At 43.0% G+C, this 22,300-nt stretch overlaps 1 protein-coding gene across 5 annotated transcripts in view; it reads right to left on the reverse strand.

Moving 5' to 3' along the window:
* The window catches only part of LOC311058937 (apoptosis-stimulating of p53 protein 2-like), a 61,721-nt gene extending 39,421 nt beyond the window's left edge, over window positions 1–22,300 (reverse strand). For 3 of the 5 annotated variants that reach the window (XM_084076493.1, XM_084076491.1, XM_084076490.1), the window contains exons 1-3: window positions 22,274–22,299; window positions 21,190–21,370; window positions 2,492–2,639 (exon numbers count right to left, since the gene is read on the reverse strand). In XM_084076493.1, coding sequence (XP_083932619.1) covers window positions 2,492–2,639; window positions 21,190–21,216 — 175 coding nt within the window. In that variant the 5' untranslated portion in view covers window positions 21,217–21,370; window positions 22,274–22,299. Of the gene's footprint in view, window positions 1–2,491; window positions 2,640–21,189; window positions 21,371–22,273 lie in introns of all 5 variants that reach the window. The other 2 variants (XM_084076492.1, XM_084076494.1) reach the window with 2 other exon arrangements.

A 22,300-nucleotide genomic window follows, 5' to 3' on the forward strand; every position in this document is an offset into this window, starting at 1 on the left:
TTTGATTTGAAAAGATTGGTTTATTTTCCGCAAGAGTTCAGGTAATGCTGACTGTTGTGTTAAAAGAAAACGGGTGTAAATTGGAAAACCTTTTAAGGGAGGAGGTGGGGGGTGGGGGGGGGTCTGATGGCTTATCTCTTTAGACTCCACCTCACCCCCCCCTAGCACTTCACTTTCCCTGTTCTAGCCACCTTCTCTCTCTCTCTCTCTCTCTCTCTCAATTGATGCTAGTGACTGACCAAGACAATGGCTACAATGAAGACGTACATCTTGGTCACTTGTTCTCAAGCATCATGATTTGTGTGCGTGGGTATCTCATTTTAAACAAGCTTAGTGCTTTATGAGACTTCCAGTTTAGTAGACCTTGTATTGTGAATGTGTACTTCCACGTACTGTTATTCTCATGTCTTACTAAATAAAGTACATCAATCAATCAATCAAGCTTTGTTTCTTAGGGTTTGTTTTCATGACCGCAAATGTTAAGATTTAGATAGCATGTTACCAAGACAGATGCCAGGTTCATTGTTTGCTTGATATCCTATACTTTCAATGTTCAGATTGTTATTTAGATAACATATTGTTTAGACCAATGCTCGGTTCATGGTTTACCTGGTATCCTGTAGATTCAAATGTACAGATTGTTATTTAGATAGCAGGCTGTTTAGACTGATGATAGGTTCAATACCTGGTATCCTACTTTCTGGAGGCACTTCATTCTCTCTGCATTCTATGTATGTGATTATTCACCTTGCCTATTGTAAGTCACTCTGGGTAAGAGTGTCTGATAAACACCAAAATGGTAAAGCCATCAGTGGTCTCATTCTTATTCATTTTCTCCTTTTTTTTTGGGGGGGGGGGGGGGTCCTTGACAATTTCTTCGTCTTGTGGAAACACTTGAGCAGATTGGCTGGCGCTCTCCTCACGCACTTATGCCAGCGTTGTCATGGCAACGGCTGTGAAGCCCAGGTCCTTGAGTTGTGATTGTGCATACTTCACTTCCTGAGTGAGCATCAAAGGATTGGGGGAGGGGCTTGAACCCTCCTCCTCCCCCTTACCTGAGACGGAGCCCACAGACCAGTGATTCTAAACCTATGGGTCGGGGCCCACTGGTGGGCCTTGAAAATAATGGCCATGGCTGCCCAAATAATTGCCAAAACACTAAGAGTTTATTGATGTAAAAAAGAAAAAGTAATGGTATGTTGTCTTTAAAACCTTGAAAAAAATGTTCATTGTGATACCGATAACTAGGAAGTGTTAGTTCAATTGATCCTCACCGGAACACAATCGATTGATCTGTGGTCAGATGGGCGGTCCCTGTCCGCGAACACTTGAACGATGTCCAGGTGAGCCCTGATCCACAAAAGGTTGGGATTCAGTGCCATAGATGTTTGACTGCACGTGTGTGTGTCTGTATGTTTGTGTCGTCTCGACGGAGTTAATTTGGAGACACTTCAGTTTCTGTGTGATCCTCCCATCTCTTTTGTTATACTAATACAATTTCACAAGCAGACGAAAGACCCACAACTGAACATCTTGTGGTTAACCATGGATTAAAGTAAAAATAAAATCTCACGACTGAAATGTGGGATTTGTGGGACAGCGTGAAAGGAGTCGTCCCACACTAGTGCTCCGTTTTCTCAACAATTACAATATGTAGAATTATTTATTGTCATGTTATTATGTTCCTGCTGTTCTCATAGAGCCAACCAGTTAAAGAAATCGCAGATTGAGACTTTAACCTTTGCTTTTATGAAATCTCCGAGACCATTAGGGTTTTATTTTTTATACATTTTTGTGTTGTTTTTATGTAAATGTTTTTATTTTGCATAGCACTTTGAGATTTGCTTAACATTTAAAGTGCAATATAAATAAAATTGATTATTATTAATAAAGACGCTTCTGAACATTCTATTGCTAGTTCCAATTAAAACACTATTTAATCTTGAAATAAATAATAACCGAAGCCATTTTCGGTGAGCAACATGCTTCCATAGAAGACATGCTGGCTTCCATGGTATCCAAATGACTGTAAATAGTCATAGACTTTAATCCATGGGTTTCATTTTGTCGTGTAAAAACGTCAAGTATAGTATAGGTCATTGGTTCTCAAAGTGGGGTCCGAGGACCCCCAGGGGTCCTTGAGGGGGCTCCAGGGGGTCCCCAGCAAAATGTGTTAATACAGCATGACAATCATTTTAACCACTTTATCCATTTATACGTTGGCAATTCAAAAAATAGCAGATATACAAGCTCACAAGCTTGAACATCTGCTATTTTTGAAAACATTTGAAATATATAAAAAATATTTGGACATTTTTTATTCCTATTTTACATAAATCTTCTCTTCTGGGGGTCCCTGGCACAAAATATTTTCAGATGGGGGTCGGCGGCCAAATACATATCAATTTGGGAGTCCTTGACATGAAAACGTTTGAGAACCACTGGTATAGGTGACAAAAGGGACAGGCTATCCACCACCGCCTCCACTCACCGGAGCCTCGCCACATCTCGGCCAGGTGGCAGTCCGTCTCTCCCGGCTCCTTGCACAGCTCCACCACGTCCCGGCACAACGTCTCCGGGGTGACGGGCACCTCAGTAAAATGCTGGTCATTGTTACTGAGGTACACTGTCAGGAACATCTGCGGGAATGAACGAATGGAGAGATAGACATGTTAATGAGGTTGGTACACTGTCAGGAACATCTGGGGGAGAGACGGACACGGAGGAGAACTGAAGAACCACTCCCAGTTTTCCGTCGTAATCTGAAGACTCAACTATTCAGACTCCACCTCCGCCCTTAGTACTTAACCTAGATATGACGAACCTAGATATGACGACCGTGCAGATATACCGTGGTCAATTGTTCACGTGTTTTTGTTACTTAGGCTTATTTTAGTTTTTTTACCACAATGTTATTTAGACAGATCCTATGTTCTTTGTTTACCTGCCTGGTATCCTATAGTTTCAATGTACAGATTATGTTTTGGATATTATATTGTTTAGACTGAAGCTAGGTTCTTGGTTTACTGTTGATCCTAGTTTCTTGGCGCACTACACTCTCTATATGCATTAGAGACATTAGATTAGAATGTGATTACCTTGCTTTTTGTAAGTCACTCTGGATAAGAACATCTGCTAAATGTCTAAATTGTAAAATGGTAAATGGCACATTAAAGCGATTTACAACGTGCATTACCTTCACCCATACATTCACACACACCGACAGTGGAGGAAAACCAGGTGGGGAGCCACTGCCGCTGGTTAAGGCACTACATACACACAATAATACTGTAAATAGTGTAATTTTGTGTGTGTGAGTATTTCACTGACACCTGCCTCCCTTCGCTCCACTGCCCTCATTCCTTTATGTCAACAGTGAAAGCAGAGGCCCGGCATTCTGTCCCACCCTGAGCACCCTCGCTAACTAGACCTGTCACCATAGTGAGAGAAACCCCTCAAGCCACCACCACCCCACCCCCACTATCTCACTCCACAGAAATGTGCCACACAAGAAAATCCATGAAACGTATCGAATTGTAAAAAAGAAATAGCAGAAAATAAGTTTTCACTGTTTTAGAAATAAGGGCTTAAAAGTGGTTAATTCATAATGTATTATTGTGGGTTTGGGTCCCAGGGAAACAACATTAATCTTTTGGGTCTTGAGTTGAAAACTCCTGTAAGAGACAGAGATGGATGGGGATGGTTTGCAGCTCGTATAGAAAGGACTGGGCTGTCTAAATGAGGCCGTCACTGATAGATGTGGAATGTGGAATAACTGCAACTGTGCAGGAACAGAATATAAAGATGAGCAGTCTGCGGGCTGGTGTACATGTTTCTCACATTCCTTTCAAGTTCCTTCATGTGCCTTACAACGGCTGCATAGAAATGTCCAAGGCTGAGGACATACACACACACACAATTAATTCTGACAAATTATGCCTTATTCATATTTATGTATTTATACAACAAGCTCACAACGTGTTGCATAGCCAACGAGTTGTGAGCTTGTACATTGGCTATTTTTGGTGCGTGACAACTAAGCATAAATCAACAAATTAACAACTTCTTTTGAAAATGTATTATTTTATCAAATATTATTTTCTTTTAAATAATCGATTGAACTCATGTGAACTTATCAATAAAAGTTTGATGGGTAAACATTATCCATCAAAACGACTGCTGCTCCATTCTACTCGGTGTGATGCTGTCCAATACCTAGATAAATACCTACAATATCCCTGTCAGTGTGCCGTCATGAACGGGAAGTGTGGTTAAGAGGCCTGTAAAGCCGTACTGGAATACGTTCACTGCTCTAATGTGTCTGTCGGCGTGTAATAGATAAGGCTGTAATAAAACTAATATTAGACCACAGGTGCCCTGTGTGGCGTGGCATGAGCCGAGCTTTGTGAAGTCTAGTCTCGGTGCAACAAACCTCGGCCCAGTGCGATGTGCTTTCCAAACCTCACGAGTCGCCAAAACAACTACAATCAAAACAGCACAGAGTGTCTGATTCATCTGCAGCGTATCTCAATGTCCAAAATCAGGAGCTCCCAAACCGTTTCAGCTTGAGAGACATAAAATACATTTGGTGTCTCCCTGGGACCCAAACGTACAAAAATATGTGAATTAATCACCTTGAAAAATACTAGTGAAAACTGGCCTGGGCCGCAGCGTGGCAGTCCAGGCACCCTAGGCTGCAATGCCAGCCCGACAGCGTGTCGCGGGTTCGACTCCCGATCGCGACTGTCAGCCTACTGTAATCTATCAATAAGAGGCAAAAAGCCCCAAAAATATCTTTAAAAAACAAGAAATAGAGAAAACAGCCGATCTACATACTCACAATGTGTTTGGGGTAGTTAAGGTTCATGACCCATAAAAAGTATGGCTAATGCTAATGTCCTAAATCTGCATTACACACTGTGGGCTTTTCCTATTCTAAAAGTGTCAGCGGGACTACAGGGACTATGATGGGAACATCAGAGGTCAGGAGGGTCACAGACACAAAGGCCTGAGGGACCAAAGCACCAGTAGCAGCTGTGGCCCCTGACAGGAAAACAAACGGTGGTCAGACTCAGAGACGGCCTTTACAACTGTAGGGTGCACTAAAGCAGTGAGCAACAACTCTTAAGCAATGAGCCTTTATCCCCTTTTTGTTCCTCACATGCAGCTTACTGAGTGAGCTGGCAAAGTTGGTGAAAAGTTTCTTCCAAGTAGAAAATGAATGAATGAATAAATAAATTCTGTCACCAGCGTAAAAGTGTGCATGGCCAGCAGATAGACAGAAGTGAGGGATGGATGGTGTGTGTGTATGTGTGCGTTTGAGTTACTCAGGGGATCTGAGTCACACCAGTGGCTTTGTTCCGCGGGATGCAAATGAACGATCCCTTCAATAGAGCTAACGATCAGCGATTCATCATGCCCGCTAATCTACAGTTCCCACACACAGCTGAGAATAGATCTGGTTCCGGCCCTGGTTCTCGCAGGAAGAAGACCACCACGGGAGAACCGACGACAACAGAGCTGCATCGACCAGACTGACTCACCACCCCCAAATCAGAACACCATTATGCCCAATTTATACTTCGTAGTATGACACTCCGAAAATAGCTGATCTACAAGCTCACATATGAGTTACATCCGTGGTAATAATAATTAGACAGATTTGATCCCTCAGGGGAAATTCAGTTTTCAGCTTCCACCTGCTTATTGCTGCCCAAGTGGTCAGACTTGCCCGCAGGGGCGGAGCAGTTAGGGGTTAAGCATCTTGCTCAGGAACACCTCAAAGTCAACACATTGCCGGGGCCCGGGAATCGAACCTGGGGCCTTCCGTTTCCCAGTACCCACTGGTACCAGAACCGTACTGCCATACGATGTAGTATAAATCAGGCTCACTTGACACAGGTGTCCTCAAGTTGGCTAAATACCAAAGTCGGGCTCTTTAGAAGTCCATCATAAAACCCATAATACCACCCCCCCGCTGTGGAGTAAAGTACACCTCACATCTCTGACGTGAGTCACTCATTCAGAGGAGCTTGTTGGGAACAGCTGACATCATCAGGGCTTCCTGTTAGCGTTAAGTAAGTAAGGGCATTCAAATGACCCCGTTTATGTTTGTGGAGTGAATGAGAACCAACAAGAGGGGGCGGGGCTTAGTGTGTGTGGGGAAAAAAATAAAACATAAGAGAAAGGAGGACAGCACAACAGTAATGGGAGGATAGCTGTGCGGGAGGGGGGGGGGTCTAAGTTGAATACCATTCTACTCAGCACTAGAAGTTAATGATCCAGGACCACCACCCCCCAGCCTGCATCCCGTAATTTGCACTTTGCTGCGTCTTACCCGGTGACCTTCGTGCACCTTAACTCACACTGACCCTCACTCACTGCCGTACAGTCACTCTACGCCAGCCATTACTAAACTGTGGGCCGGGGCGCACTGCTGGGGCGTGAGGATATTTCAAGTGGGGCTTCAATGTCTACGTGTGTGTATGTATGTGTGGGTGCACCTACATTATATACTGGTGCACCTACAGTATATGAAAAGTTTAGACTCACCAGTGCAACTAGTGAAAGTGTGTCTGAGGGATTAACAAATACTGTAACTCAATCAATCAGATTCCGACTCTAATAAGTCCATATAAACGACAATACAGGGGACAACACAACAAAGAACAAACAGCAACAAAAAAACATAGAAAACAGGCACATCTAAGAGTACACTGCTCTTCTTAGGCATGGTTATAGTCATTATAATTACATTTTTTAGTCCTTCAACCTCATCATAAAACTGTACATCAGATTCCTGAGAACAGCATCTAGAGTGGGAGCCAATTGTTTACAAACAATTGGCTGGCACTTGTCCACCTCGGGAGCCTCATCAGGATTCTGAGGGCATCGTTACATGCCACCCGCAACTTATTATATTTACCTTTACTGTATACAGTGGTGTACAACAGTAAGCTTTAAAGGGGCGATCTTGACATCATCAGTACACATAAAATTTACGTGACAACATGTTGGCTTGTGCATACAATTTACAGTATTGTCTCTGAACATCATCACAACTCAACCAATGAAAGAAATGAACAAGTAACTAAATAACTACCACTGGATAAATTGGAAATCTGGAACACAGGTTCTTTTTTTCCATTTTCTGAAAATATAATGGTTTTGGACATGCAAGCTGCCCGACAGCGACAATATTCTGGCTGAGGGTAGATATGCAATGTCGCCGAGCCTCCTGTGTGATCTTGGAAGTAGAGGGAATGAATGTAATTGCCTCCAGCGTTGGTCCAGCTAGCAGGAGACAAGGTGAGCACAGGCTTCTGACACTTGGCTTTCTCTCAGCCAAACAATTCCTGAGCACATTAAATATTCATTAAGACACCCCGTCCAGAGGAATTAAACAGCTCACTAACAACTCCATGAGACCTACTCAACCCGACGGGAGCATGGCAGCAAACAAACAAACAAACCTAAGAGCTAAACCACAGAGCGTTGCCCCTGGTGTCCTTAAGCCTGTCGTTCTCTAACAAAAATGGTCCCCTTTTTTTTCTCCAAGATTAAAAAAAGAACTCTACAAGCTCACAACGTGCCACAACGTGCCACAACGTGAGGCGTTGTGAGCTTGTAGATTGACTATTTTCAAATATCCGATGTATATAGGGTTTAATGGGATAGTCCACCAACTTTCGATCGATTAGTCACCCCATGGAGACTTGAATTCATGGATATTATTTTTTGTTTTTGTCGCATTCCTAAGCCAATAATTTGATGTCCAGCGGACCGGTAGGCAGCGGTTCCGGTAGGGGACACAAAGGACAAAAAAAAAAAAATTCAAGTCTTCAAGGACCATTAATTCAAGTCTCCATGGGGTGACTAATCGATAGGGGTGAAAAAAAAGTCATTTTGGGGGTGAACTATCCCTTTAAAGCGGTTAAACTGATGCTACATTAACGCATTTTGCTGACTCCCTTGGAACCCCCTCAAGGACCCCTGAGGGTTCCCCCGGGGGAGGAGGAGGGGGAGGGTGTTCAGGGGTGAATTCAGTGCACTTGGCTTAAATAAATCTATGAGTCAGAGAGAGCGTAGGAGACAAGCTACGGCTGAATCACACACTTCCTTCCTACAGTACCTGCGACACGGGCAAGGAGATTACCCAGGGGGAAGGAGGGGAGCATGCTGCTGCATATATAGGGGACAGAATTATAATTCCACCCCCAGCAATCAGCCAGTGGAAAGCTTTCTGGGGGGCAGCAGCATCTCCCTTGTGTTTGCATGCTTTAATTCTTTCCTCTTCTCTCCAAATCTCTCTGTTCCGTCTCCATTATTCTTTCCCCTTCCACTTGGGTTCTCTGCGTTGTTGTAACTAGTTCCCAATCTATCGGTTTCTTTTTTTAAATCTTTTTCACGTTATTATTAATATTAATTATCATTATGAAATGCTCATCTGTTGTCCCTCGTGACTTTCCAGGGTCAAAATACTGTAGAGTACTCTCTCCGTCTCTCTCTCACACACACACACACACACACACACACACACACACACACACACACACACACACACACACACACACACACACACCTTAAATTGGAGCAGAGCGACAAAATATAATCTGAAACGGTCAATGTAAGACCTAGGGGAGTTCTCCTTCATTTTGAAAAATGTCCGGTCATCAGCCTTTTATCTCCGGGACAGACTTCTGCATGTTAAAATGATGGTGGCCTGTGGCAGGGATTACGGATTCTGTCTTGCAATGGTGAGCTTACTTTCTCTCTCTCTCTCTCTCTCGCCTGCAGCGATGCTACAAGTTGGGCAAAACAACAAAAACCATCAGACAAATCAATTGCACACATTATCGTGTTGACTCTCGTTGTCTAGACACAATTACGATGACGTGTGTGTGTGTGTGTGTGTGTGTGTGTGTGTGTGTGTGTGTGTGTGTGCGTGCGTGCGTGTCTCTCTTTAATGAAATGCAAGAATATCTAACACTCAAACAGACTACATATGTATGTATAGAGAGTCACTTGGGCAGATAATGGCTACAACTATAAACATTGACCCGAGGTGCCCTCTAAAAAACAAACCACCAAGAGCTGCTCATTTGGAGAGAGAAAGAGAGAGCTATAAGGGCTCATGTAGTTCACTGTGTATCACCTCAGCGCCGTTCCTGCCTGCCCCTATCTGAATAATCCCATGTGCCCATCCGTCAGGACAGATAAATCGGGAGGGGGCGGGGGGGGGGGGGGGGGGGGGGTTGCACAATCTCTGCCAAGTCCACCCAATCTCACTGATGCATGCTCTTTCTTTACTGCCCTTTAGGTGCTGAGCTGGCCCTTGCATAGGCATGGGCAATTAACCAAAAGTATATCAAAACCGACGTTTAGACGCAATAACCGTTAGGTTACTCGAATAATAGAGAAGCAAGATTTTTTATATATATTGTATTCTTCTTACCATATACTGTATATCAATTGATTAGTCTGATTAACAACTTAAGCCCTATATTATACTTGGTTGCACAATGGTGGTGTGCATTAATAGCCAATCTACAAGCTAATAACAGTGACAACACAAAAACTTAATCGAGGCAAAAGTTTTAAATAACTGGGATATCGATTTGAAGTCATGTCGCCCCGGCCTTACCCGTGCGAGCTTCAATCGGCTCACTACGGGCCCCACGGGGCCACAAGTGTGTTCCATTGATTTCCTGTATGTCCCTCTGTTGAACAGCGAGAGGAGAGGGGAAGGTCTGCGGGGAACTGGCTTTTCAGGCCTCCCTGCTTGTTTTGCCAGAAGACTTAGATGCCTGCAGTTCAAACGTAAACATTGTAACCCATGGCCAATTATAGGAAGGCATGCTAGCGGCAGTGTGTGTGTGTGTGTGTGTGTGTGTGTGCGCGCACACACACTGTGTGTCACTCCAACTGATCATTAAGATAACGTGCACACTGCACAGATGCACAAACACAAAAGGGCAGAGAGCAGTCTGCTACTACACACACAGTAGACTGGATGCCGACATAATTAGTAGGCAGATCTTAGACCCGTCACAATTATTACATAAACACCTGATCACAATGGTTATTGAGATAATAGCAATTGTTTTTGCATAATCGTCAGATACATTTGCATTCATCTAAAAACGCTATTCTGTTGAAAAGTGTTCAAGAAAAGATTTGGAAAAATAGTGGAAATAGCAGATCTACCAGTTCGCAGAGCTATTTCCACTATTTTTCAAATTTTCCCAAAGTATAAAATGATTAAATATATGGCTTGTTCTGGCCATAGTACCGAGATAGTGATTATTGTTACCGGTCATTTTCAGGCGTTTCTTTGTAAAACGTATTTGTCATATCTGCCTGCTGCCTGCTGTTTACAAAGCCTAAAAGACAAAACACAAACTTATTTTTTATTATGTTCCAATGTTCAACGCAAATGCCCAAATCACTAATCGCAAATATTTGTATGACAATTCATTGCCAACTGAAATGTCATGATCGTGATTCGTGACAGCCCTAGTGTAGCAGAGTGGCTCAGAGACTCTGTCAGAAGACCAAAAACCTAATATCTCCTCAGGTTCCCCTTGGCCTTGGAAGGCTGACATCTACCATGGCGTTAGTGTCCCTTCCCGCACGGGAGACCCGGGTTCGAATCCCAGGCATTACACTACAGGCAGAAGGAGATGAGCAGACTCAGAGATGAGTTTGGGGAACGGGTGGTGGGTTCGATTTCCCATCAGAAGAGTTACACTCCAGTCGGCTTTTAAGGGGCTTAGCATTTCAATCCTAAACGTCCCTCTCGGAGACGCGTGAGCCCATTCTCTCCTTGTAAAGGGTCAATTCTGCTGCATTAGTCTCCTGTGACTGTTGTGTAAACTCAATTGCCCTCTTATCGAGTTAGAATAAAGAGCGTTCAGAACTGTCTGCCGCTGCAGTTTCCTATCTCACGCCGCCAAGAATAAACACAGCACTACGGTCGAAATACAATCACACTGCTGCATCAGGGTCATTCATTACCAAATGAAAGCCCATTATAGGGAATGAACATCAATGCAGCTATAAATAGAAATAAATAAAAACAAAAGTCACTGCTGCAACAACCGTATTTCTAATGCTTGTTTGGTATTTATTCTCATGTTTACTAGATTAGTGGCCTCGTGGTTAGAGTATCCGCCCTGAGATTGGGAAGTCGGTGTTTGAATGGCCGGGTCATACCAAAGACTATCAAAATGGGACCCCCAAATACCCTCTTTAATCCTCATTCCTCCTCACTGTGTTTCACCTTACTTTAACAAAAGTCCTTCTATAAGGACAATGTTGTTGCAAATGAGCATCCGCTCTAAGGACTATGCCGCTTGCATTGGATAGCTATTCTCAGCCTGTCAATGGACTGTGTACAGTATCTGTCCCTATCTGTAAATAAATAGTCATATAAATGGGGAAGAGAAATGATTAATTAACCTTGTATAGGAGCAGAGAAAACAGCGTGGAGTATTTCAGAATGTCACGAGAGAGACTAGAGAAGAATCCCACACAAAACATAATCAGTAAACCTTTATAGCCGGTCTGTTAATCATGACCCCAATCACATTCACCTGCTGGTAGGACGGTGACAACGCAGTTATTTATTATGCCACATGGCAGAATGTGATGTTTTCATTTATATCTTGCATACTGGTGATGTAGTGATACATAAATGTATCACTACGAATTGAACGACTCGCACTGAAGTCCACATGTGTGCATGTCAATGAAAAAGTGAAACATGAGCAAGCAACAAACCAACAATGTTGTTGTTGTTTTATCTGAGTTACTTACAAATACTGCATAAATAAATAAAGTAGTTCAGGCCAGGGGTAGAGGAATACAGGACATTTAACCAATTAAGCCCCATTTCATACTTCGCCGGATGACGTTGTCGTGCGAAAACAGCAGCTTATTTTCTCAGCTTTTTTAAGATTTACATTTTCAACATTATAATGACATGCCCACAATATGGATGCCAGGTTCAAAGTGGTTATGGTTGGACACGCCGCGGGTCGAAGAGCATGATAGATCAGTGGTTCTCAACCAGTGGTCCTTGAGGGGGTTCCAGGGGGTCCCCAGCCAAATTAATAGTTAGGAACCAAATTGACCCTTATGTGTCTGTAACTCTGAGTGTACAAATGGAACCAAATGGACCCTATCAGGTCCATTTGGTTCCATTTGTACACTCTCTGAGTTAAATGAACACTAATGATGTCGATTGGGACTAGTGGATTGGGAGTCGATTGGGACTAGTGTCGATTGGGACCCCCACGAAATCGAAATGGTTGAGTCCCAGGCATATCTTTTCAAATGGGGGTCCGTGGGCTAATATGTGTCAATGTGGGGGTCCTTGACCCGAAAAAGGTTGAAAACCACTGTCATAGATGAAGCCCAGGGGGGTTACCGAGTGCTGGGAGGCAGGGGGAACGACAGGGGACAAAGACAGAGGCCGGCCGCTGTCCTTGACCATGGCTGAGGGGCTTGCCTGGGGGGGGGGGGGGGGGGGGCTTCTGCCCATAACATGCACGCGCACACACACACACTTTCCATTACACATATTGCTGTGGTAAGCAGTCGAGCCAACCAAGTCTTGTTGAGCGAGTCACCTCTGAATGTGATTACTATGAGTTTATGAGGAGAACTGCGCCGGAGGAGGAGAATGCGGCAGGATCTCCCGTCCCCCCGCGAGCAGCATCTCTGTCCTCCCAGCCAAATACTGTGCCTCAAGACTTGACACCGTTCCAGCAAGAGTACACCTTCAAAAAAAGGCATGATGACAGAGAAACCTAGCTTACAGCTATATGCATTATTCCTCTTCATCTCTCGCTCTCTTTCTCTCTCTCCCTCCCTCTCTCTCTCTGCTGCATTAGGTAAATGGAGGGGCAAGGGAGAAAAGGTCAGAGGTCAAATAAAATGCATGGGGCAGAATATGGGGGGGGGGGGGCATGCAGTTTTCCCAGTTGGCTGCAATATTTAGGAAGACGTGCAGGAGCACATGCTGAAACTGCAGCAAGTCACTATATCTGCACTGCAGTACACACTGGGTATTAATTTATAATCTAACATCACAGCGTACAGAATGCTGCCGTTCCTAATCTACATGATGGGAGAGTTCAAACTCTGTGCGTCCTTATAGGACTGTGCAATATACTGATATTATATCCATGACATGATACATGATGAGACTATCGTCTGGAATTTTGTAATATCTATTCCTGGTTTTAAAGTGATGTCATTTTCTGAACCTACCTTAGTAACTGTTAAGTCTTCTACCATAATTCTTCCACATTGTTCTATTATTCGCCTTTACCCACTTAGTTATTACATAGGCATTACTGGTGATCAAAAATCTCATTGGGTAAATATGTTATGAAAGCACCAGTAGTAATCCCCACAATATCGATAGAGGTATTTGGTCAAAAATGTAGTGACATTAGATTTTGTCCATATCGCTCAGTCCTATCTACATGATGAGAAAGTTCTAGCTCTGTACTTCCCATGAAGAGATAAGGAGAATGGGTGGGTGTCAAAACTATGCAGAAAAGAGGCGGATCGGCCCTTATTCAAAAGGAGGCTTTGCTACACTACCTGGATGAAGTCTTTCAGAGTAACATCAGCAGAGCTCATCTGAATTCTTTATTTCGCCACATATATTTTGCATTTCAAAATGTATAGAAATTTAAAAGAGAGCAATAAATATGTCATACAGTTTCTCTACCCACGTCCTGCAGGTAAATGAATGAATACACTTATGGAAAATATCAGCCCAGTTTGTTTGGAGCCTGTGTGGTCGTGTTTCTTTATCAAATCAACTCTCCCAGGAGGAGGGAGGCAAGAGCCACTCAGTCAAAGTTGTGGGAAAATAAGCCGACAGTAATTGGCCTCCTCAAACAACTACCACTGAATGACTGTATCTCTATGCAGAAGAAAAGAGATCAGTGATGCGGGGGGGGGGGGGGGGTACACTTCCTGGAAGCGTTATCGAGTGCATTGGGGCTTCTAGGGGGTACCCAGCAAATTGTGTCAACGTAGCATCAGAATCAGTTGAACCTCGTTAAAACTTAAACGTTGTACATCGGCCATCTGAAAATAGCCAATCTAAACAACAACGATCACAGCGCTCACAACACTTCTTTTATATTTTAACAACCGAAATATTGTATGGGATTCCCTGGCACTAAACATTTTCATATGGGGGTCCGTGGCCAAATACATATTGATTTGTTGCTGATATATAGAGAATAAATATTTTTTCAACATTTTAAGGCAAAGCAAATATAGTGACATATTTATATTAGGGGGTCCTTGACATGAAAATATTTGAGAACCACAGAACCAGTGATCCACAGACCACCAACCCTGGTACAATTGTTCTCAACCCTGGCCTCTCTGCACCCCTGTTGGCAGACTAACATTTCAGCATTGGGTCAGCATGGCCACAATGTCCTCCTGACTGCGTAAGAAGACAGCATTTTCTGGCACCAAGCGGCTTTAACTGCTTGAAACGTAGCCCTTACAGCCCAGATAGGTCAACTTTTGATCGGTTCACAGTTCACACACACAGCAAGGAGCAAGGAACACAGATTTAGCCCAGATCTGAGGGCTGTGCTCAGCGAGCTCCAATTAATGTTGCAGAGTGGACATTTGGCACTCAAATTGTGTAGTTTTAGTGTGTGAACTTGGCCTAATTATATAAGTGGTTAAAGCTGATTCCGTGTTTTCACCTGGATTCCTCACAGATGTCACAGTCCCTTTTCTAAGGCAGGGAAACTGATACCTGCTCAGGTGACTCTTGTGATGTGTATTGTCTTTCTCGTTGGGGAAAACAGGTTTGTGTGACACTGCTGTAACGGGGCTACTAGGGACCACACAGACTACATGCATGTTTGGGAGGGGTTGTGACATTATTATGCATTTAAAAGACATGTATTTAGCATTTATTTAGAGTATGACATAAGATAAGAGCAAAACGGTGAGTGAAACTGAACTTATTTTCCATAACAATAGCTGGATGCTCTGTCCTGAGACGTATAAACATTTGTATTTACTATTTATATTGCACTTTACATTTGAAACAAATCTCAAAGTGCTAAATCATCAGTGCTACATCAATTACTCTATTACGGTACAGCACTTAAGAGACCAGTATATGGTCGGGTATTACAGCCTAGCCATTATGGAAACGGTACTGGAGCTATGAGTTATGAAGGGTCTATTATTCCATCACCACCACTGTAATGGGTCGACTTTTATAATCCAGTCTTCTTAAAAGCAGACAGCAGCTCATAACACTGGCCTTGTTGTGTGTCCATTTGCCTAGTATCCCTGATGTGACTGTGTGCTTACGTAACAACCACAGAGACCCTCCCCTCCCACAGAGTAAACACAAAAGCCTGTGCCTGGCTACAGAGGAAGCCGGCAGCTCGGGTTTCTGTTGACACACACACACACACACACTAAAGCCTGCCTACCCAGAACATTACCTCATTTTCCCACCATCATAACAGATAGATTGTTGTGGTCTTAAGCCTGACATTTTACAGTCATAAGACGTGTGCGGTCAAAGTGAACAACACCACAACTAAAAAGTGCAGGCCGGCCAGGCAGGCAGGCGCACAAACTTTCACCTGCTTCTAAGGTCCACACACACACACACACACACACACACACACACACACACACACACACACACACACACACACACACACACACACACACACACACACACACACACACACACACACACACACACACACACACACACACACACACACACACACACCAGTTGCTGGTATGTACGGTACAAAGTAGAGAAGAATGAGGAAAGATATTTTTGGGAAGTTTTTTGGGAGTAATAATGTATGGCACATGAAAACCATTTTCGATCTGGCTTATGCCCCATTTTGGGCATGTCTTTATAGGCGGAAATTGTTACACATTTTTCTTATGTAGCGAAAATAGCAGATACACATGCTCACAACTCGTCGCAATGCGACACATTGGTAGCTTGTAGACAAAGTGTATATAGGGCTTTAGTTAGAGACATATGGGCCAATAAACCAGCACGGAACGGAGGCCTAAAAAGGTGGCATATTGGCATCCATCAATCGCTGTCGAAAGAACAAAAGCTGGGCTTGGCTGGAGATAGGGGTGAATTAAGGTAGACGTGTTGGAACCCTGCAAACGGTTCAATAAAGAGAAAAGCATCCCTTATCAGGGTGCTGCCTGGCTGCCACAGAGCAGGCAGGCACACAATGGTGCCCTCCCACTCCCACTGCATGTCGTAAAGATTCCCTGGCTGGCTGTGGAGGCCATTGTGTTCCAAAAACAGTGCCCCCCCCCTCTCTTTACCATCCCAGCCAGCGATTACCACGCTGCTACGTTCTATTCTGACTGTCCGTTGAGTCTGTGGCCTGTACCCAGCAGGACCAGGGGATATTGTACAGGCTCGGACAATTACCTCATAGTCAAAACATGGCTGTATGGAGAGCCTTTTTCTGCTGATCTGGGCTGGCCCATAGCTCAGGCTTAAAACAACCATGATTCAATCCGGGAGCGCATCCGTGTCATTTCAAGATTTCTTTGGCTATTCAAAAATAGCAGATCTACAAGCTTATGAGCTTGTAGATCTGCTAGATCTATTTTTTGAAAAATCGTGGAACATATGTGCAAATATTTGATTTTGAATATATATATATATATTTTTTTTTTTAAAGCTAACATTTTTTACTCAAATCTTTGCTTCTGGGGGGGGGTCCCTGGGACAACATATTTTGAGATGGGGGTCCGCGGCCAAATACATATCATTTGATTTAGGGGGCCCTTGACATCAAAAAAGTTGTTGCTATAATATCAGTGGTGCTCAATCTTTTTCATGTCAAGGACCCCCAAAATGATATGCATTTGGCCGCGGACCCCCATCTCAAAATATTTAGTTCCAGGGACCCCCAGAAGCAAAGATTTGAGTTACAAATGTTCGCTTTAAAAAATATATTCAAAGATTTGCACAAATGTTCACATAGAAAATAGCAGATCTACAAGCTCGTGGCGCGCCATGAGTTTGTAGATCTGATATTTTTGAATAGCAAAATAAATCTAAAACTGACACAGATGCAGTCCCAGTCTTAATGGGTTAAACCACCATTCTACACCCCATACAGAAACCACACACATTTGTATTACTATACTTGTCTTGGACATCAACATTTTAGGATGGTAATTTCATGAATGCCATTTTTTTTTGTTTAACCCCAAACCCTAAGCAGGAAATAGCCGACCTACAAGCTCACAACACGTGGCAGCGCGATGCGTTGTGAAATTGTAGATCTGCTATTTTCGGTGCGCGACACCACCACAACACGACTAACTATAAAATCAGGCATAACTCCAATCATAACCCCTAAATGCCTAAACAATCCCAAAAACAAATCTTTTCCTAATTGTACACCTAACTCCAAAAAAGAAGTTTAACCAAAAACCAACCATTTCTCTTGTGAGGACCAGGAAAATTTGAGGAATGTCTATTCCTCAAATTCTGCTATACTTGTGGAGACATTTGGCCCTCACAAGTATAGTAATCTCTCCACACACACACACACACACACACACACACACACACACACACACACACACACACACACACACACACACACACACACACACACACACACACACACACACACACACACACACACACACACACACACACACTGAGGGTGGGGGGCAGCAGTCAAGGTCTCGTGTGACATTATGAAGTGTTCTTATGGGGAAAACATGGCACTGTAACAATTTATATTGATATTGTCCATGAAAATGTGGCTTGCTAGGCGTTGACAAATGACTTGTGTGTAAGACCGGCTGACCTAGGTTGAAGCAGACGGCGTCCCAACACCAATCTGTCTCCACTGACAAGATGATGAATGCACACTGATCCCCCACAAGTCTTACTGGAAGGGGAGGTCTGACTGAGCACACACACACACACACACACACACACACACACACACACACACACACACACACACACACACACACACACACACACACACACACACACACACACTGAGACACTACTTGTGCACAAAATACTGACGTGCTGTAGTTAGGCCTATCACAATCATTACATAATTACCTAAGGCAATCATTTGAGACAATCGCAATTATTTTTCCATAATCGTTTCCATGTTGAACATTTTTCAAACATATACAAAAGATTATAGTGGAAACAGCAAATCTACAAGCTCACAGCGTATCACGATGCGACGCGTTGTGAGCTTGTAGATCTGCCATTTCCACAAGTTGAAGCATACAACCATTATTAAATCAGTATTAGAGACTGTCAGTCACAGTCAGTTCTTAGTATATTTAAGTTATTTGTCATATCTGCCCTGTGATTTTGTTTGTTTACAAAGCCTAAAAGCCAAACAGAAATGTAATTTTTATTTTATTTTATAACAAAAAACACGATTAAATCGTTAATCGCAATTATACTTGTGTGACATTAATCGTCAAGGCCCGGGCCAAGTTGCAGCAGTAGGGCCAGGCGTTATGACTTCAAATCAATATCAGGATTATTTTAAACTTTTGACACGATTACGGTAAAAAAAAAGAACAAAAAATTTGAAGATAGCCGATCTACAAGCTCACGACGCACTGTGATGCACCGTGTTGTGAGCTTGTAAGGTCGGCTATTTTCGCTATTGTTGTACGTCACCAATGTACAACAAAGTGTAATACAGGGTTATGTGGTCAATCAAGCTAAATCGTCAATTTAGCCAATTATAAAACATCTATTACACTTGTTTTGTGTCGATTTGCTGACATACAAGAAAAATAAACTTGCTTCTCCTCCATTATTCGGTTATAGGTTCTAAGTATCGGTTTCAATATATTGTTTGGTATGTTGTAGCTTACAAATGTAATATATTGTTAATATTGGTACGTAGATTATGTATTACCATATTTCCTTACAATGTTCTATTTCACCAAGCAAACAAAAACAACCATTGTTGGTTTCAAACCCGTAGAAACGTACTGTTCTCTCCCCCGTGTGAACGAAAGGTCCTTCAAATGGACATGTTCCTCAGGTAAATCAATCCTAGCCTCATGTAAGCTGCGCTGTTTTTTAATAGCTACTCTTCCCCGACATGCATGACCTTTGATCCACCACCACCAGCAGGCTATTGAGGCTAAAACCACGACATAGGAAAAGACAAAGCATTTTTTCAAAACCATGCATCCACCCATCACAACGACAACGTACTGAATACTGACTATGATTTCTCTTAACCACTTCAATCGCAGCATGTCTATTCTGGGGGGAACATTCATCAAAAATAGCAGATCTACAAGCCAATGAGATGTTGGTGTAGACGGGGGGGGAAACAGTCAAAGTACAGTTCATTGTAACTCAACTTCAGTCTGATTCTCCGAAGTCTAGAGCAGTGGTTCCCAACCTGTTGGTCGGGACCATCATTTGGAGACCCCCACGGGGGTCTCCAAATGATTTTGGGGGGAGTATAAGTGTATACAGGGTATATGCACATTTCTAAAGTTACAATTTAAGGACTTTTTAATACCGCTGAAATGAAACGAGAAAGAAAAATAAGACCATTACTGCGTCAAATGTAATCAAGAAACTATACTGTAAAACAATTGTTAAACTTTGGCCAAATTGTGAAATAATATAAGAAAGAGGCAAAAAATAAATAAATAGCCAATCTACATGTTCATAGCGCCTCACGTTGCCAGGCGTTATGAGCATGTAGATCGGCTATTTTCACATTATTTATCTGTGGAACAGAGTCTAAACTAAATGTAATGCCTCAACTCCTACAATTCCACATGCTTGTCAGGGTGGGGTGTCCCCAGTTCACATGCGATTCTTTTGGGGGGTCTCGGCCTGAAAAGGTTGAGAACCACTGGTCTAGAGGGTGGTTAAAACTCACATATACACCCCCCAGAAAACTCCCTGCACTCACTATACACCAAAGAAGTGCTGAGAGATGGAGAGCCCACTTGCACTGCAGCAAAAGCAACAAGAGGCTATGGGGATGACATGGGCACATTTCCAAAAAAAACAAGGCTTTAGTGTAGTTAGTACTACTTGCCAGATCTGGCGACTAGCTTGGTGGGTGCTCTGGGCGTGCTAAATGTGTGCGCATTAAAAATCAGCAAATGCACATTTGGGGTGACTGAATTAAATGGGGTAAGCTGGCGGTAGCAGCTCTCTTCACATTTCACACATGTAGGTGAAATGCCCCAAGTTAAGTAGATTCTGTATACAGGATATATCACTGAAGAAAATACAGGAATCACATCTGGCTTTAACAAAGTTGTATGTAGGTTGTGTTACTAACTATGTAGGTTAACCTACCTACATAGTAGGCTAGCCATTGTACAGGTTAACCTACATCATGTGCTATGTAGGTTAAGTGTGGAGTTGGGATCTGCATGGCTGTAGGGAGACTAGGTTAAGGTTAACTGTGCTTTAAATCAGTGGTTCTCAACCAGTGGTCCGGGGACCACCAGTGGTCCTTGGGGGGTACCAGGGGGTCCCCAGCTAAATGAGTTAACACAGCGTCACAATCATTTTAACCACTTAGCTTTGGCTATTCAAAGATAGCAGATATACAAGCTAAAATCTTGAAAATGTGTGCATATGTGTGCATAACTCAAATCTTTGCTTCTGGGGTTCCATGGCACAGAACATTTTTAAATGGGGGTCCGCAGCCAAATGTATATCAATTTAGGGGTCCATGGCATGAAAAAGGTTGAAAACCACTGCTTTAAAATACTCTCACACACACACACACACACACACACACACACACACACACACACACACACACACACACACACACACACACGAGAAACTTCACAACAGAAACTTATTCTGCAATGTCGATAGGTAGCAACCGTATCAACCAACATGCCACGTCAATTTAAATGCCCAGGTAGGTAGACTGGCTACACCCGGCTTGTAACATAATATCCATGCAGCTACAATGTATACAATGTAACCATCTCGCGAGGAGGGTGTCACTTGCCAAAAAGTACAACCAACCAACCTTTTTTTTTTGGGCAACAACAATACGCATCACCATCGCACCAAACGGATCATAAAATGGGGCTTTTTAGTATAGAATAGAGGCGAGAACTCACCGGCATCATTTTGGCGTCGTACCGCATTTAGTTCTCCTCTTCCAGCCGAGAACGATAGGTTCGAATCCCCGCCTGCCTGGCTCAGTTTCGACGGAAGGAGCAGCAGTAGGAATGCGGTCAACTAGTAATCCCAGAGCAGAGCCCCCGTATCCAAGAGACTTTCTCCCAGTCCGCTGTCCTCCTGTAATGGTTCAAATAGTGGCGTAAAGTAACTAAGTATATTTACTCAAGTATCGTGCCTTAGTACAATTTTCGGGTACTTTTACTTTACTGGAGAACTTCCTATTTTCTATACTTTTACTCCCACTGCATCTCAGAGGCAACTATAATATTTTTACTCCACTACAATTATTTGAAAACTTTAGTTACTAGTTACTTTAAAAAATATATATTATTACAAAACATACATTAACCACTTCAGACATAAATATACACATTTCGGCCATTTGAAAATAGCCGATACAAGCTCACAATGCGTCGCTTGTAGATCTGCTATTTTCAAAATATTTTAACACATTCTAGACATAATGATAACTTGTGAAACGGGACATTCTGCATAACGAGTAGGCTACTTTTACTTTTGGTACTTTAAGTCTATTTTGATGCCAATACTTATGTACTTTTACTCATATTGCAGTATTGATACTTTTACTCAAGCAAGGAATGCGAGTGCTTTTTTCCCCCACCACCGCTGTCCTCCTGTGTGTTTCAACACACAATGCACTGCAGGTTAAGGTTTACCTCAAAGTCAAGTCAACTGCATCGATCCATGTTGTGAATAATAAGCGATAACAATACGTATATGGTAGTTATATATGTAGTTGTACTAGGTCGCGGACCTGTTGCAACCAGACCAACACATAACGAGGCCTTCTTGGCGAGAAACTTTTGCGTAGCGGTCGTTATGAGCATCGTTTTTCTTTTTTTTGTGGAAGTTTTTCATGTGGCTTGTTTTGCGAGCCCGTTGCCCTTTTAATATCGAAACACACACATTTGGTTCGGCTATTCAACTACGCCTATTGTAAATAATAGTTAAATAACAGCCTAATAGTTTCTATGAGCTGTGTTTTGTGGAGATATTTACCCGAGAGGACGTCCGCTCCGCTGACAG

Source organism: Gymnoscopelus microlampas, assembly GCF_963454915.1.
Source record: "Gymnoscopelus microlampas genome assembly, chromosome: 13".
NCBI classification, from domain to species: domain Eukaryota; kingdom Metazoa; phylum Chordata; class Actinopteri; order Myctophiformes; family Myctophidae; genus Gymnoscopelus; species Gymnoscopelus microlampas.